The 18,244-nt window shown below is 38.2% G+C and overlaps 1 protein-coding gene across 2 annotated transcripts in view; it reads right to left on the reverse strand.

Annotated features, from left to right (window-relative positions):
• Positions 1 to 8,280: 8,280 nt before the first annotated feature.
• Positions 8,281 to 18,244, reverse strand: part of LOC127441353 (GRAM domain-containing protein 2B-like) — a 30,888-nt gene continuing 20,924 nt past the window's right edge. For both annotated transcript variants that reach the window (XM_051698676.1, XM_051698677.1), the window contains 3 exons: positions 17,148 to 17,247; positions 12,938 to 13,045; positions 8,281 to 8,413 (listed from right to left, as the gene is read on the reverse strand). In XM_051698676.1, the coding sequence (XP_051554636.1) occupies positions 8,398 to 8,413; positions 12,938 to 13,045; positions 17,148 to 17,247 (224 nt within the window). In that variant the 3' untranslated portion in view covers positions 8,281 to 8,397. The remainder of the gene's footprint in view (positions 8,414 to 12,937; positions 13,046 to 17,147; positions 17,248 to 18,244) is intronic.

Below are 18,244 nucleotides of genomic sequence, written 5' to 3' on the forward strand. Positions count from 1 at the left end.
AAGTGAATGAAAATGAGGCTGTGAGGGATAGACTTACAGTCTCTTCAATGGCATGAATGGTATAAAGCTGTAAAAAGCTCCTAGATCACATCTGATTGTCCATAACTCATGTTGTCTGGAGTTTTTTGTCTACTGAATATTCTCTGAAAGATATTTTCAGAATGATCTTTATTGCCATGTATGCTGACACACCAGGGGCAGTTCTCGGATTTCATCCTTAGTGGGGCTTAGCCCTCAATGAGGATGTGAAGCAAGAGACAATTGCCTAAGTGGTGCCTCTTTGTAAATCAGGACCACTATATTACTATATAATAGAGTGATGTCAAAAGTACGATACTAAAATTGTATAAATGTCCAGTCTTTCTTTAGTACTGACCCAAATCATTACACGTGTACTGTTTGACTGACAAATGACTGTCTATATGTGTGTGCTAGGGATCAAAAATATCGATCCTCCCATAAAAATATAGATTCTGAAGTTTTTTTTTTTAAACAAGTGGTCTTATTATTTAGATGCCATGAATATTAATTCATCTCATTAGCTTTGAAGTGGAAAAAAAAAAAGAATTATATTAGCAAATATATAAACTATTTTTTCTTCCGCTGAAAAAAATACAAAATGTAAGTAATATTTAATAGCGGTATCAGTATTGGTATCGATATTGGCGATATTGACCTAAAAGTACTTGGTATCGGATCAAAAAGAAAATAAGTGGTATCACCCATCCCTAATGTGTGCGTTCTCTCTGAACAGTGTGTGCGCGCTCTATGCTGCGGTTGCTTCGCTACTATTGCCGATACCGCCAACTAGTGTTGTGGCTGTGTATTGCAGCATGTCGATAGCACAAATATAAATGCAAACAATCACATATGTGAACATTATCTCTGTGCATTAGATGTTACAGTTACAGTATGAATGTTGTCATTAATAAAGAAATATTCACAACATAAAGACAAAATCTGTGCTCATGGCTGGATTACTTTAGCTTAAATAAATCCTTTAGATGAAAAACTTAGCACTCTTTTTTTTATTGTTTGTAATGTGTTTCTTTTTTCTTCATTGTATTACTGACTGATATTTACCTGTTTTTTTTAAACCAATGCCATTTTTTAAAATCATTTATTTATTAATTAATTGATGAATTAATTATATATTTGCATTAATATTTTTTTTCTGTAGTACCAAAATTGGTATCGAGAATCGTGAAATTTCACCAGTATTAGTATAACTACTGAAATTTTGGTATTATGACAACACAATATATACTATATCAAAACCACACACAAACCACTGTACATTAATCTCACTTCTATGGCAGAAACATGCAATATCTAAACTTGAAAGTGCTCACACAAAAATACTACACCTGAAAAGGTAATATGCGAAGATTCTACTGTAAGATGTTACTTTTTATTACCTCCAACAACCTTTGTGGGAGAAACACATAAAATACAACCTCAGAAATACTCACAATACATCTATTGGGGGTAACAGCTGGGTCCACAATATGTATGTTGAAGAATAAAACTCAGAGTTAGGTTTTTCAATAATCAAATGAGAGAGTTTACTCTGATTGTTCTCTGTAGATTCAATAAGCATCACTAGTCGATGAGATACAACAGTTAGAAAGACAGGAAGTCGAAGTGCAGTTTTAAAAACTTCCCAAAGCAATTATAGTCATATGCAAATTACATTAAGGGTGTCATCATACCACAATTTCTATCATTCTGGTAGGTCAACTACTTCAAACATTTTAACATATTCCAAATATGGACTGCTTCCGTCTTCATGCAAACAAAAATGTTTAGCCACAACATGAATCGAGGTCCCATCCTTGGTTGAGACAAACTTATGATCAGATATCAGAGGTTAGCCATCAGTTATGGCTACTCCTTATTCCTTTACGTCAAAGGGGTACCAAGGAGAGCAATTAAAATCCTTGGAAGTTGTTTTCGACTACGGCAAATCACATCTGAGAAGGCACAATATCCATAAATAATTCAGAGACATATGTTATCTAGACATTCAATGTATCGGTGCTATCTTCTCCTCCGGAATAGAGGCCTCCTCCTAAGACTTGCTGGAATGTCGGGTTCATCATCTGTGGAACATTAGGACGGAGAGCAGGAGAAAACACAGAAAGCATACACAAGGCCAAACGAAACATAGTATAATATCACATTAAAGAAACTAAAATCTCTCTCTCTCTCTATCTCATACAATTAATAATGATGATATATCAAATGGTTATAGAATAGTTTATTAATTATATAATAATTATAACAGGAATAAATACAAGATACAGTAAATGCATATTCTCCAGAAGCCGGGCTAAATGAGTAATCACTGTTACTGCACTCCTGACATAGGCCAGACCCTCAGTCACCCCTCAGATTACATACATGTTACTTGCACCTAATAGTAAAAGAAAAATAGCAAACTGATTAATATCATAACAATAAATGAGGACGATAAAAGATAAGGTATAACGTATTTTGAAAATCCACCCCTTCACATCATTAAATAAGGAGAACTACTGTTGTGGTCTAATTTAAATATATTTTTTCATTTGAAATGCATGCTTTTGTGGGAGAAATAGACACAAAACACAACCTTGCAAACAATTATAAACAGTAAAACACAAATAGCAAAACTTTTTACAACCTCATGAGAAGATGACCATTTCCCCTGTATCTGAGCAAAGATGTAGATGAGCAAAATCAGTACAATACAACCTGCTGTACATTTTATATATACTATATATACTTTTTTATTGTATGTGTATTCTATATTGTGTGTATTGTATACTGTACATTGTATATTATTATTTGTATATTGTGTTGAGTGTAATTATGTGTATATTAGATATGTAAACTGTGTTGTGTTAATTTGATGTTATTGTAAATTGGTATATGTCTCATCACTGTCATGACTGCTATGTTGATCGGAACTGCACCCAAGAATTTCACACACTATTGCACTTGTGTATATGGTTGTGTGACAATAAAAGTGATTCAATTTGATTTGAAAATTACTCGCGCATGAAATACATCTGGACGAGGAGCTCGCGAACTGGATTGAGCCTCATCGCATTTGGAGTGTGGCGGGTGCTATTTCACACCCTGGGCGCACATAAAAAATAACAAACATTCATAAAATCGCTCGTAGAAAATGCTCTTAACAGCTAAGATCAATAGTTATTGGGAAACGAGGCCCAGAACTCTATGCACATGCGTGTCTTGGAGAAGTGCTTTCATTGCACTCGTGAACAGCAGAGCTCACTGCGCACACATTAAATCAGATGCGCATCGGCGGCTTTTCTTTCATCTGTTCTTCAAAATATAATCATACATGTTTCGTCAAACGCACGTCTTTTTGTCTAATTTCTTGTCATCACTCCGAGAAGTCTTCCACAGTGGCTGGTACATCAGCAAAATACTCCGCATGAAAAATCCGCATTTGGCGGGTGTTCATTTCAAACCTTGTTCACCAGGAGTAGGCTGTACGACAGATTCGGGAGAAAGGAAATCAGAACAGTGTCACTGACTTCAAGCTTTGCAATCGCACCCACACTTTCTGCAGAAAAATGATCTCTAGAAAGTTTTAAACGATCATTGGTGAATGGTGAGACAACCGGCGAGCCGCTTGATTTTTAACAAAGAGCCACTTGTGGCTCGCGAGCCATAGGTTCCCGACCCCTGCGCTAGACTAAAGACTCATCTATTTAGCCAGGCATACACCTACTTTATCCATCAATTCATAGTTATGATGCTTTAGTTAAGTCTGCCGGAGCTGAAAACCCTGCTTTAAAGTGAATGGCATCTACGTTAATTTTGTTCTATTTCTTTCCCTGTCTAAACTTCGGGATTATATCCTGAGGTTGCCAGAGTCTGCCAGATCCATCTCCGGTCCTGCCTGATGTCTGACTCCCACTGTGTCACTGAGTGATGGCAGCATGTGCCAGCCAGACTTCACTTCGGTCTACTAAGACAGACTTCACAGAGGATGAATTGATGCAAACTCAAAGACATGGGATTCTTCATGAGCCACTGTCTGAAGCATAGGCTCAGGATGGAGTTCAACAAAATTACCTGCCATAAGCTTCCAGCTGGACTGCGATGCTCCTCACTGAATGATACCTGTATCAACTTGGTCAAAGGAGGGACAACACTCTCTTAAACTACATAGAAAATGAATTAACCACTAACAAAAGCCTTCATCAGCCAAAACCAAGGACAATGCATCTATGTGTATTTCCTCAATTGATTTGGGGTGACTTCGAGGACTTTAACACTCAAACTTATAGTTCATACAAAATCATTTTGTGTAATCATTGACCCACAACACTTACTTAGTTTACTCATTTTAATCACTAATAGTTCTAAACATAGTGACACATGGTTCTATAACAAACAGGACAATTCAGATAACAATTAAAATGTGTCTGTTAATACCCAGCACTGTAAATACAGTATGCATATCGATAAGTATGTAGAAAGTTGTCAAAGGCTTTGAGGATTCTCAGAACATTCGGGAACCAGATTTTTACATATGAGATGATCAATGGACAACAATCATCACATTACCGTAAATTTAAGACAAATCCTTAAACACAAAAACTGGAACTCAATCATGAATCCATAAACTGAACCCATCACTCGGTACTCTGTAGTAAACTGTTGTAAAATATTTATGAGGTGGCAGATTAATGCTGTAATGTGAATGTAAAGACATGATGGACTGCAATATATGATAGTGTGTTTTATTGTTGTGCAGGATAAATGAAGTTAAAGCAGCATCGTGTAGTTTCTTAGACTCTCAGTTTGATTGTTCCTGCAGAAATAACAGCTAGCCTGGTGGAAGAGGTAGTTAAACTGGTTAATTTAGTCATGTGTAAGTAGAGAGGTCATGTTTGAGTCTGTCAGGACCATTTGAGAGACATGCATGAGAAATATACTTTACTGATTTTTTTACATGTCTCAAAATATCAATGTACAAGTATAATTATTTATGTTACATACATACACTATAACGCGTTCCTGAATGCGTAAATGTGGGTATAAATGTTTGGATTCATGGATGAACTCTTCCGAGAACCACAGATTCAGGCTTCACAATGAAACTTGTTTTGAAAGATTGAGCAGTGGCAACAATATTAGACATGACAGTAATGCTGGTGAGTTTCATCTGCGTGTGCTTGTTTGATATGTAGAAATTGAATAGTCAGACGTTTTTATTGTAAAATAAACCATGATCATGACTCCAAAGGGGAGCGGATCGAGCTTATTATATGGTTACTTACCAAAGAAATACATAATATTGATTTGAGATTAATTTATATAAATATGGCAGAAGAACACGGAGCACAATGAAAAACAATGGTGAAGTATATGGTAGTAAGGCATGCTTTCTCATCTGTCTCGTATTAGCAATGATGTCCCGTATTTTGGCCGAAATGAACACGACAAATTTATCGAGGGAGATCCCCACCCCCTTGACCAGCGAATCATTCCAGGGAGATTCCCCAGCCAGCGAACATTGCTTATTTCCTGACACGGGATGCGTATTGAGGCCGGGAGATCAAATGGGAATACCCGGTTTGTCGAGAAGGATATAGACCATTTCAAGGATGTAAACAATAACAAAGGAATTAGGACGCTACTGATCCTGAAGCAGTTCAGGAATCATTATTGGATTCTTTAAATAAGACTCTGAGTTCATATATTTTCTCAAAGAATGTCAAACGTTTACCTGAAGTGACTTATCCAGACATGTTGTTGATACTGAGCATCTACGCGAGTGAGGCGATCAAAATGTATCGTTGTTTAGATGCTCACAATTATTTCCTCAGCAGAGAGATCAGGAGTATCTGATCGCTCCTATTATAATCAATGAAGCCGTTCAATAAAGCTGTATGTGTGGCCTGCCAACAAGGTAAGGATTTATATTTTTGTGTTCCTAATTTGTTTTGGGTAAAAGTGTCTGCTTAATGACTAAATGTAATAGTAAATAACTTGCTTAGCTTCATTCATAAAAATGGAAGCGATCTACAGTCACTTTTAAAGCTCTGCTTCTCAAACTCTGAAGCGGTTCATGTGTCCATTTGCTGTTGCTTTTTCTGAGATATAAATACTTTAATTTCCATTAGTTCCAGGCATCCAGGGAGCATCGAGCCACCGAACAACATGGTCCACATTTTAATAATGACATTTTATCGACCACCCCTGGAGTCGTGAGTTTGAATCCAGGGTGTGCTGAGTGACTCCTGCCAGGTCTCCTAAGCAACCAAATTGGCCCGGTTGCTAGGGAGGGTAGAGTCACATGGGGCAACCTCCTCTTGGTCACTATAATGTGGTTCGCTCTCGGTGGGGCACGTGGTGAGTTGTGCGTAGATGCTTCAGAGAATAGCGTGAAGCCTCCACATGCGCTATGTCTCCACGGTAACGTGCTCAACAAGACACGTGATAAGATGTGCAGATTGACGGTCTCAGAAGCGGAGGCAACTGAGATTCGTCCTCCGCCACCCGGATTGAGGCGAGTCACTACACCACCATGAGGACTTAGAGCGCATTGGGAATTGGGAATTCCAAATTGGGGAAAAAAGGGGAGAAAAAAATAAATAAATAATGACATTTTATGACAATTGTGTAAACTTTGGTAATGATAATCATGTTAAAGTCACTATGAGAGTCCTGTGTAGCTCAGTGAGTATTTACACTGACTATCACCCCTGCAGTCACGAGTTTGAATTCAGGGCGTGCTGAGTGACTCCAGACAGGTCTCCTATGCAACCAAATTGGTCCGGTTGCTAGGGAGGGTAGAGTCACATGGGGTAACCTCCTCGTGGTCGTGATTAGTGGTTCTCGCTCTCAATGGGGCGTGTGGTAAGTTGTGTGTGGATCGTGGAGAGTAGCATGAGCCTCCACATGCTGTGAGTCTCCGCGGTGTCATGCACAACGAGTCACGTGATAAGATGCACGGATTGACGGTCTCAGAAGCGGAGGCAACTGAGACTTGTCCTCCGCCACCCGGATTGAGGTGAGTAACCACGCCATCACGAGGACCTACTAAGTAGTGGGAATTGGGCATTCCAAATTGGGGAAAAAAGGGCAGAAAAAATAAATAAAATAATGACATTTTATGACAATCGTGTAAACTTTGGTAATGATAATCATGTTAAAGTCACTATGAGAGTCCTGGGTAGCTCAGTGAGTATTTACACTGACTACCACCCCTGCAGTCACGAGTTTGAATCCAGGGTGTGCTGAGTGACTCCAGCCAGGTCTCCTAAGCAACCAAATTGGCCCGGTTGCTAGGGAGGGTAGAGTCACATGGGGTAACCTCCTCGTGGTCGTGATTAGTGGTTCTCGCTCTCAATGGGGAGTGTGGTGAGTTGTGTGTGGATCATGGAGAGTAGCATGAGTCTCCACATGCTGTGAGTCTCCGCGGTGTCATGCACAACGAGTCACGTGATAAGATGCGTGGACTGACGGTCTCAAAGGCGGAGGCAACTGAGACTTGTCCTCCGCCACCCGGATTGAGGTGAGTAACCGCACCACCACGAGGACCTACTAAGTAGTGGGAATTGGGCATTCCAAATTGGGAGAAAACGTGGATAAAAAAAACGATGAATGAAGTGCCTCCCGCTGTTGTTTTGAATGTTTTGAACACTAGCAGGAAATGTTCAAGGGACAAAGATGTCACTTCCTTAAACTGGCGAATCGTCCTTGAAGTGGTCTATAGCTGCAGCAAGAGCTCCTAACCCTAACTGTGTGTGGAGGTGTCCTTGCCTTTTGGAGTTGGCTCAGCCCCCTTTTAGAGTAGCCCCACCCCCTTCTCTTTTAGAGATACCGCCCCCATTTGAAGATCTTTGGCCTGCAGCTATACCTACATGGGTTTTCAATTATGTTAGCCAATCAGGACAGTGGGCATGTCTTAAAGGTGAAGTACACAGAAAACCAAGCGTTTCAGACAGAGGGCCAAAGACAGGGTAGAAAAAGTTCATGTAATACTACATTAAAACTGCTTTTTTTTTTTGCGGGTAAAACTTTACTAACATTATAAGTGAACCTCAAGGAAAAAATAAAATAAAAAAATATGCATGACATGACCCCTTTAATCTCATAGAGCACTGCATTTCTACAGAGATCTTAAAAACCCTGAAGATCTGATTTTAGTCTCTAGTTTGATAAGTCAGTTTTGTGTGATCAGAATGTGCAACACTTCAGATCTCACAGTAAAGAATCTTCTGATTCTGTTCCACCACAGAATTCATTTCTCACAAACTCTGAAGCAGTTTGTCTCGAGTCACATGTCGTTTTTGTCTGTTTCCGGGTGTGTTTGTCGCTCTTCATTCGCAGTGAATGATTCAATGGGTTCTCATTCTCCTCTCTTCATCATGATTTCTTGTACCTGAAAAAGAAGAAGAGGACTTAGTGCAGGGGGAAACGCCATTCACACACAGAAGACATTTGACTGTGCTCATTAAAAATGAAAAAGTGTGCTGATTTGCATAAGTATTGATGAGAATTATTTCTGTTACTGTAATAAACACAACAGAAGTGTTTTTGAGGTGGCATGCATTGGCCCATTAGATTAATTTAAACAGATAACAGAAATATGTCTCTCACTGGTTTTGGCTGGTCAGCTGATTTCTACACAATCTTTGATTATCATATATACTGTATTTCCACTCATATTCATTGCCAAAAATTCCGTGTGACAATGCTCACAGAGATGGAAACTTAACAAATCATCTTTAACATTTTAAATTCCCAAGTATTCCCACACCGTGGACTTGGGAAGGGAAAAACAGCTTCAGGCTCCATGCTGCATGTGAATGAAACAGGAGCAAGTCACAATTTAGAGACTAATTTCAGGTTAAGTTTATGATAAACACACGTAAATGTGGCTGATTCTGTTTTCATTGAACTGATATTTACAGCACAAATGTTGGTTATCCCTTTAATTGTAGGCCTACAATATTATAATTGTCCAGGTAAATGAAGGCAATTATCAAAGAATATTAAATTCACAAACATTATTCAATCTACACATGGGGAAGTTCTCATGAATGTTCACATGAAACCTATGCCACTGGCTTAATGGCAGGTTTTATTGTAACAACTTACCTCTTAAATTGTGGACAAAAGATCAATGTGTGTTGAGTGAACTGTATCGAAGAAAATCTTGCAAACTCCGATCACAAACGGCTGTTTTTAATAATCAATGTGCAACTGCTGTGACAGATATGAGGTCAAATATAATCTAATGATGATCTTGTATAAACAAGCCATGTAAGATATAACGGGAGGAACGGGACCCATCTCCATCATTGCAGCGCATTGGTTATTGTTTGTAAGGATATGCGATTAAAAACAATGTCATAATGCTAAATGATGTCTTTGCATTTATTTTGAATGCAGTAAGTAACAATTGTTCAATCGAAAACAGCTGTTATGAAATTTGAATATTCAATATATGTTGATATTGAAGTCAAATATTATTAACTGTATGTGAATTAATAATTTAAGCAGTTAAGGCACATCTTGCATGAGTGATGGTAGTTTTCATTTATAAATACCCCATTTCTGATGCTTTAGAAGTGTGTTAAGCGTGTGAGGATGTGTATTTATCAACATGTTGCATGTCCGATAGAATCACACAGGCCCACTGAACCAAGTTTAAACTTTTTTTGCCGATATTTCAGAAAGAACCCACATAATTTCTTCACTGTAAACCATAGACATCAATTTATAAAACCTTCTATTCACATTTACAGACATCATTACACTAAATAATGCTTAAAATGTATTAAAATTGCAGCGCCACCACTCCATTAAAGTCTGCTGCTGGAAAGAATATGTATCTATACAGATATATTACTTTCAAAAATAAACCTACCACTTACTCTGAGAAATATTCACTAAAGCAAAAAGTGTGACAACTAGCCCCTATCAAGCTAAAGAACACTTAGAATCTGTTGATGTGTTTCATAATGTCTTGAGGCCATGGACACTGATATTATGTTATTTTTTATATTTGCAAATAGGGATGTGCAAAACCACCAGTTTTCATAATCAAATAGTCGTTAAGGATAATAATATATAATTAGGCTCCATTATGTTCACTTGACCCCGATCAGATGGTTTTAGAGGGATATACGGAAGCTAAGCACAGCACTTCAATATGGTGACTAATATTCCACAAATAAATAGACTAAATAACTAGAACATATTATTGCACAATACTATCAAAGTAAGAAATAATTAAGGCACCAAAACAGTCCCGGCTTATGTGCATCCTGAGGCAGAATGACGTGCTTCAGTGTAACTGCAGTGCTTCAAGGCGATCCTCGCTGCTCATTCAAAAGGGCAGAACTGCATGTACACAACATCAAGCTGAGACGAAACTTCTTGCAGAGGGTTTTATTGGGCTTACTGTTATTCACTGTTAAGCACAGCAAGCTATAATCACGCAAAACAGCTTTTTAAGAAATTATGTCTCTCAGTTAATTTGAGAACTGCGTCTCCCATTAAAACCACCATTACTAAAAATATTAATGTTAGTAGTAGACTAATCACCCCACTAATCAACTAGTCACTTGTTGGACAACTAGTTGATTAGTTGACCACCCTTGCACATTCCTATTAGCAGTATTTGGTAAGTTACTCTAAAAATGTAATTAATTACTAACTACTAATTACATCTTCTACAGTGTAATTAGATTACTGCACTAATTACTCTGTCTGAAAAGTAACTGCATTACTTATTGCTAATTACTTTCTAAAACCTGATCAACCTCGACCAGATGAAAAATACAAGGATAGACAGGAAACTGTTCTTTTAATTCTTTCAAATAAATCATAAATAATCAAATAAATTATTCATGAACTGGCCAAAGAATTTAAGGGGGCAAATTAGAAAACATATATTTGAACATTAACATGAAACATTATATATTTCAATTTATAATTCACTATTGTTTTATATAGAATTGTTCTATATAGTCTATACAGTATTTAACACAATTACATCAGAAGTAACTGTAATTAAATTACATAAAAATTAAGAGTAATCGCTTACTTTACTTTTTTCAATGAAAAGGTAATTTAATTACAGTAATTAATTACTTAGTAATGCATTACACCCAACTCTGCCTCTTAACCACTTAAAAGGCATTTTTAACGTTAGCAAAACAGTCGCAAAAGGATTACTATAGTCCCTCTGTGAAATTGCAGCTGTATTGGAAATTCATGGACATTTGTAATTTGTTAGTGACTGTGACGAGGAGGAGGGCGGGGCCAGGCCATGACTATGCACGCCCAGCCCCCAATTGGGCTAATCAGCCGAGGAGAGGGATAAGTGCAGCGAGATGCAGCAATTCGGGAGAGAGAGAGCTACAGGCAGCTGCCCTGTAGGCCTTTATGTTTGTGTGTTTAAGTTTATTAAAAAATTACTTTGATGCTTCGTCCGGTTCCCGAGGAGGGATGCGCCGTTGTAGAGTCCTTGCCACTACCATCCACCCAAAAAGAGCAGCCGCGGCCATCCACCGGTGGACGGAGGAGTTGCTACCAGTTGCATGGATGTGGAGGAACGGCTGCCGTCCGCAAGGGGAGGAGGGGCTCACTGCCGGCCACCTGGAGCGGTGGGATCGCTGCCAGGGGCAGAGGAGTTCCCTACCGGCCGCCAAAACATGGCGGGGTCGGAGAAATGGCTGCCGTCCACAAGGGGAGGAGGGGCTCGCTGCCGACCGCCTGGAGCGGTAGAGCCACTACCAGGGGCGGAGGAGTTCCCTACCGGCTGCCAAAACGGAGGAGGGTGGGGCCGGGCCATGACTACACACACCTGGCCCATAATCGGGCTAATCAGATGAGGAGAGGGATAAGTGCAGCGAGATACGGCAGTTCGGGAGAGAGAGAGCTACAGGCAGCTGCCCTGTAGGTGTATATGTTTGTGTGTTTAAGTTTATTAAAACATTACTTTGATGCTTGTCTGATTCCCGCCTCCTCCTTTCCATTGAACCCTGTTACAGTGACTTTAATATACTAGTACTTGTTGCAATAAAGTGGTCTAATACACAACAGCTATGCATGAGCTCTTGCTTTGGTGTTAATATCCCATAAATAATTTTCCAGATCTGCCCCTAAATGTTAGAAATATTATTTGAATATTCCATGGTCTTTTTCCCATTCTGTGAGGTAAGTAATTTGCTATATGGATGCTAGCGCCATGAGACAAAGTAACATATTTGCAGAGAGTGATTTACTTATTAAAGAACAATCTACAATCACATATTTATCATATAGCACAAACATGACTAAGACATTACAGCTTTATTTATTTTTTATAGCATAATTTCCTGTACAGCTGCTTTGAAACAACGTCTGTTGTGAAAAGTGCTATACAAATAAAAATGACTTAATTTAATCCTGTCAGGGTTTATTTTTGCAATAATGATCGACTTGACAGACTGTAAATTATCCTGCTTATTATCCGGCTACCTACCAAATAAATAAATGGATGAGAAATAAATTGATTTGTGTTGAAATTATGCTATTATGTGAAAAAAGACTACTTGCCAAATAAATACATTAATAGACATGAAACATTGATCTGAGCTAAAATTATTTTATTGCCTTACTTAGAGTTCACACAGTGATCTGAGAAGTAGGCAAGATGACTCTCAATACCTGGATGAGCGATCTGATTTGACTTTGTCGTCAGATGTGTGGTTGTTATTCAGAAATATCAGACTGCTGGATGCCGCAGTTGAACAATCAGAATACAGTATTCCAGAGAGCCGCATAATAGATATTTGTGTAATAGGGGTCTGGTTCCTATTTTTTGCACTCTTATAGACAGTGATTAAGAGATTCATACCATAACATAAAGAGCTGTGTGTGTGTGTGTGTGTGTGTGTGTGTGTGTACTCACTGGTTGTGTAGTGTGTACTCCGGCAGTGTTCCCAGCATGCTCAACTGTTTTTCCAATGCCACAATCCGCAATCCAATGTAACCAGATGACAACAAGAGAAGAGACACTCTACACACAAATATAAACTGAGTCAAGTGCATGTCAAACAGTGTCAGTATGCATCACAACTTTAATAGATCTCTAGATCTCTTTCAACCAAAGCACTAATTGTAAATGAAATGATTACAGATCTTAGTTTGGATGCACTCTGTTTGACTGAAACCTGGTTTAAACTGGATGAATATATTAGTTTAAATGAATCTACTCCCCCAGGTTATTGTTATTAACATGAGCCTCATCTGAAGGGTCGAGGAGGAGGTGTTGCTACAATTTACAGTGAAGTTTTTGGTGTTACTCAGAGGACAGGATATAAGTTTAAGTCTTTTGAACTAAAAATGCTTAATGTGACACCGTCAGATATACATAAAAAATCTCTGTCGTATTTTGCCCTTGCTACAGTATACAGATCACCTGGGCCATACTCTGATTTCCTTGGTGAATTTGCTAATTTTCTATCAGATCTGGTAGTTACTGTAGATAGAGATTTAATTGTTGGTGACTTCAATATGGGATTAGCATTTATCAATATTCTCAACTTTCTTGGAGTCAGACAAAATGTGACAGGACCAGCTCATTGCCATAATCATACGCTAGATTACATTCTGTCATATGGAGTTGATTTTGATACAATAGAAATTCTGCCACAGAGCGATGACATCTCGGATCATTACCTCGTCTCTTGTAAGCTGCGATCAGCTAATGTTACTCAATCTACACCACACTATCGTTCAGGTAGAACTATTCTTTCAACCACTAAAGATAGCTTCACTAATAATCTGTCAGATCTATCTCATACACTCAATAAGCACCAAAGTCTAGAAGAACTTGATGAAATAACAGAAAATATAAATACAGTCTTCTCTAGCACTCTTGATAGTGTCGCCCCCCTTCGATTAAAGAAAATTAAAGAAAAAAGCCCTGCACCGTGGTACAATGATCACACTCATGCTCTCAAGAGAGCAGCTTGGAAAATGGTATTTCTCGGTGCATGGAAGGATAGTGTCTGTAGCTACAGACAGGCACTAAAAGCTGCCAGGTCAGCATATTTTAGCAAACTCAGAAAATAACCACAACAATCCTAGGTGTTTATTCAGTACTGTGGCTAAATTGGTTAGGAATAAAGCCTCGACTGAACCAGATATTCCGTCACAGCACAATAATAATGATTTCATGAATTTCTTTACTGATAAAATTGAAATAATCAGAAATAAAATTGGAATTTTAAAAATCATCTGTCACAGTACCACAGAAAACAGTGTCTCATAATTTTCCTCATGAGCAGCTTCAATCTTTCGCTGTAATAGGTCATGAAGAGCTAACAAAACATATCGAAACATCAAAAGCCACAACATGTATGTTAGATCTAATACCAACTAAGCTCTTAAAAGAGGTATTCCCAGTAATCTCAGAACCTCTTCTTAATATTATTAACTCCTCGCTATCCTTAGGACATGTCCCAAGAAACTTTAAAATGGCAGTTATCAAACCGAAAAAGCTTGTTCCAAGAGAACTGGCTAATTACAGACCGATTTGAAATCTTCCATTTATGTCGAAAATACTAGAAAAGGTAGTGTCCTCCCAACTATGTTCATTTCTACAGAGAAATAGTACATATGAACAATTTCAGTCAGGATTTAGGCCTCATCACAATACTGAGACTGCACTTATCAGAGTTACTAATGACTTGCTCTTATCATCTGATCGCGGCTGCATTTCTCTTCTAGTGCTTTTAGATCTTAGTGCTGCATTCGACACGATAGATCATGATATTCTCCTGAATAGGCTGGAGAATTATATTGGCATTAGTGGACTTGCATTAGAAAGGTTTAGGTCCTATTTATCAGACCGCTACCACTTTATGTGTGTAAATGAGGAATTGTCAAAAAGTATGGAGTGCCACAGGGATCAGTTTTAGGGCCTCTGCTTTTCTCTTTATATATGGGATGGGAGTGAGGTTTAAGGGGGTGAGTGTAACGGTGGCCAGTTGATAGATAGCTGTGCTGTGTGTATAAACCTCACTCTCCTGACCTCAAGAGGTGCACTAGTGACTGACGCTAGGGGCTGTAGCCTTTAGCCTCCTTGTTAGCGCACCTGCCTCCCATGCCGGAGACACCGGTTCGAGTCTCGTACGGAGCGGGTAGAACAGGAGTGTCATAATGGTGCCGTGACCTGGATGGGAATGAGGTTTAAGGAGGTGAGTGTAATGGGAGCCAGCTGATAAATAGCTGTGCAATATGTATAAACCTCACTCTCCTGACCTCAAGAGGTGCACTAGAGACTGAGGCTAGGGGCTGTAGTCTTTAGTGTCCTTGTTAGCGCACTCGCCTCCCATGCCAGTGACGCCGGTTTGAGTCCCGTATGGAGCGGGTAGAACAGGAGCGTCACACAGGCATACACCTAATTTATCCTTCAAATAACAATTAGGCTGCTTTAGTTAGGTCTGCCGGAACCAGAAACAGTGTTCATGATCTATAACTCTGCAATAAATTGAATGGCATCTACGCTAATATTATTCTATTTGTTTCCCTGTCTCAACCTCGGGATTCATATCCTGAGGTCACCAGAACCAGACAGTTCCAGCTCTGTTCCTGCTTGGTGTTGGACTCCACTGCTACGTGTCTCTGAGTGATGATGACAAACTACAGCCGGTGCCAGTTAAACATCACTTCAGTCTATTGACTTCAGAGGATGAACTGATGCCAACTCCAACTGTAAGACATGGGATACTTCATGCCACTGCCTGAATCTTGGACATGGATGGACCCCACAAAGCTCATTGAAATGACCTGCACATAAATAACTAATATTGTCATTATATTCATGTTGTTTAATCAGAGGGGAACTGGCCCCCACAGTGAGTCTGGTTTCTCTCAAGGTTATTTTTCTCCATTAATCAACATCTTATGGAGTTTTGTGTTCCTTGCCACAGTCGCCTTCAGCTTGCTCACTGGGGGTCTAAATCCAATTATTATTTAATTCTTTATTTTATACACATTTTACAATCAAATGTAATCAAACTACACAGTGATGTCTCTAAAGCTTTATAGATATTACAGTTTCATTTTCTGTTAATGCATGATTTCCTGTAAAGCTGCTTTGAAACGATGTGTGTTGTGAAAAGTGCTATACAATAAAAATGATTTAACTTAATCCTTCACATTTACTCAAACACAAGTTCCGTACCTTGACAGCACTTCTGGCTTGATAAATAAAAAACATAATTGCTATATTACATTTTTTTCAGTAAAATCAAAATGGTGCCAAAGTTACAACCTGAAGTGTTTCAAAGTGCATTACATGGTTTCAACCACTTTGAATTTAATCACTAAACATCAACACGACAGAAAAGTCACACATGAAATGGACTGAAACAAAGATCTTCAAGTTCTAGACGGTATTCCTGCATTAACAAACATCACTCCACTGTGTTCAGCTCTATCAGTGTGACCATCAGCCTCCAAAACACTGAGCATCAGATGAATCCACAGAACAATGTCTCTTTCCTGATCGACCGCATTCCAACTACAGCAAAAATCATTTCCTCAAACACGTCTCAGTTAATGCTCAAGAGACATCACAGGGAGAGTTTAACAGTGACACCTGAGCGAGATTAGTCTGAGATAAAAACATAAAAATAAATATGATTTATCAGTGAAAACACAACAAAACTCTGTTCTTCCCAGGTCATTTTCTTGTCTTTAAACAGCAAGGGTCTTTAAGTGTCTTTGACAGACTGTTGTGAAAGTCTGTGTTTGATATTCCTATAAAAGCAGCAACTGCAGCATCATTTAATCACTTGATTTTAATTTATTTATCAAACCTCAGAATTATTTGTTCATCAGAAAGCAAAAGGCCTCAGTTCATAATATATTCTAAACTAATATCATTAGCTTTCATCTCACGGCTGTTTAATTTGAGTTTGGAAGCAGGACGATGTGTAGAAACAGACAAACTTTAATCCAACAGAACTGAGATTCATTCTGTTTGAACAATCGATAACACAGAAGAAATATGGCAAGAATAGTTCCTGCTTTTTCATCTCCTGTCTTCTGAATGTCTGATCTGAACTGAATGAAGGATGATAAATGTCTGATGAGTGTTTAATACTCACATTATCAGATAGAAGACGAGGAGTTTGTTGATTCGCCGCGTGTCATTGGTGGACAGGACAGATCTGATCTTCTCTGTTACCATGGTTACCCACCAGACCGCTAGATCATAAAAGACATCCACATTACTGGCTGGGAATAAACCGAACCGTTATATGGGTTTACATTCATATTTGTTTATATTTATGAAAATGACTATAGATTTATGTTCTATAATGTCATTTCATTGTGGTCAGCGTGGGAAATAAACACCCGCCCCTGGAGAACTGCAGTACATTGCTGACCGCTAGACCTGGATTAGACCTATGGCTATGTAGACCAGCCTAGACCAGCAACAAACCAGCAGCCATGTTTCAAAAACCAGCATGAGACTTTCAGCTGCTATGAGCTGGTTTTACAACAGAAAGAGATTTACATGTACAGTATTTAAGCTTATGGGTCAGACAAATCAACCAAATCAAACCTTTTAAAAATCTAATTTAAAACACACGTGTAAAATCTGTAGACATGCATCTTTGTGTCCATGTTGGTTTAATACATTTTTGAAAAACATTTATGGCAATTAATTATTATTTATTTTAATAATTAAATAACAATCATAAAAAAAAATAAAAAAAAAGTTGCGGAATTGCCGTAAATGTTGAATTTTTTTTTTTTAAATGACTTTAAAAATGTCATGCAGTTTAACCATCAAGTGAAAGGTTTTAAAATAGTTTCCACCTTGAATACACGAGTTTCAAAAAAAGTTTTCAAACGCATTTATTAAGGTTAAAAAATATTTTTTACAAAGTTGTTTCACTGTTTTTTTTTTTTTTTTTTAAATAAATAATAATAATACATTATTCTGCACTACTCATGCCAACATTTACTTTTTCAAGAATTTCAGCTCATAATGAGACTTTGATCTTCTTTTTCTGTCTCTGGACGGTTACACCACACTTTAAGCTCCAGGAAACAAAAATCCAATCTCAGTAATTGAAAACATGTTTTAATAGTTGAGGTGTATTCATGTAATTACATTGTGTGTGTTGCATTTTGGAATAACTTAATAGATGAAATCTATTTTTGAGTTTACATATATTTAAGTGTGTGTGTTCAC

Source organism: Myxocyprinus asiaticus, chromosome 5 (assembly GCF_019703515.2).
Source record: "Myxocyprinus asiaticus isolate MX2 ecotype Aquarium Trade chromosome 5, UBuf_Myxa_2, whole genome shotgun sequence".
Lineage (NCBI taxonomy): Eukaryota > Metazoa > Chordata > Actinopteri > Cypriniformes > Catostomidae > Myxocyprinus > Myxocyprinus asiaticus.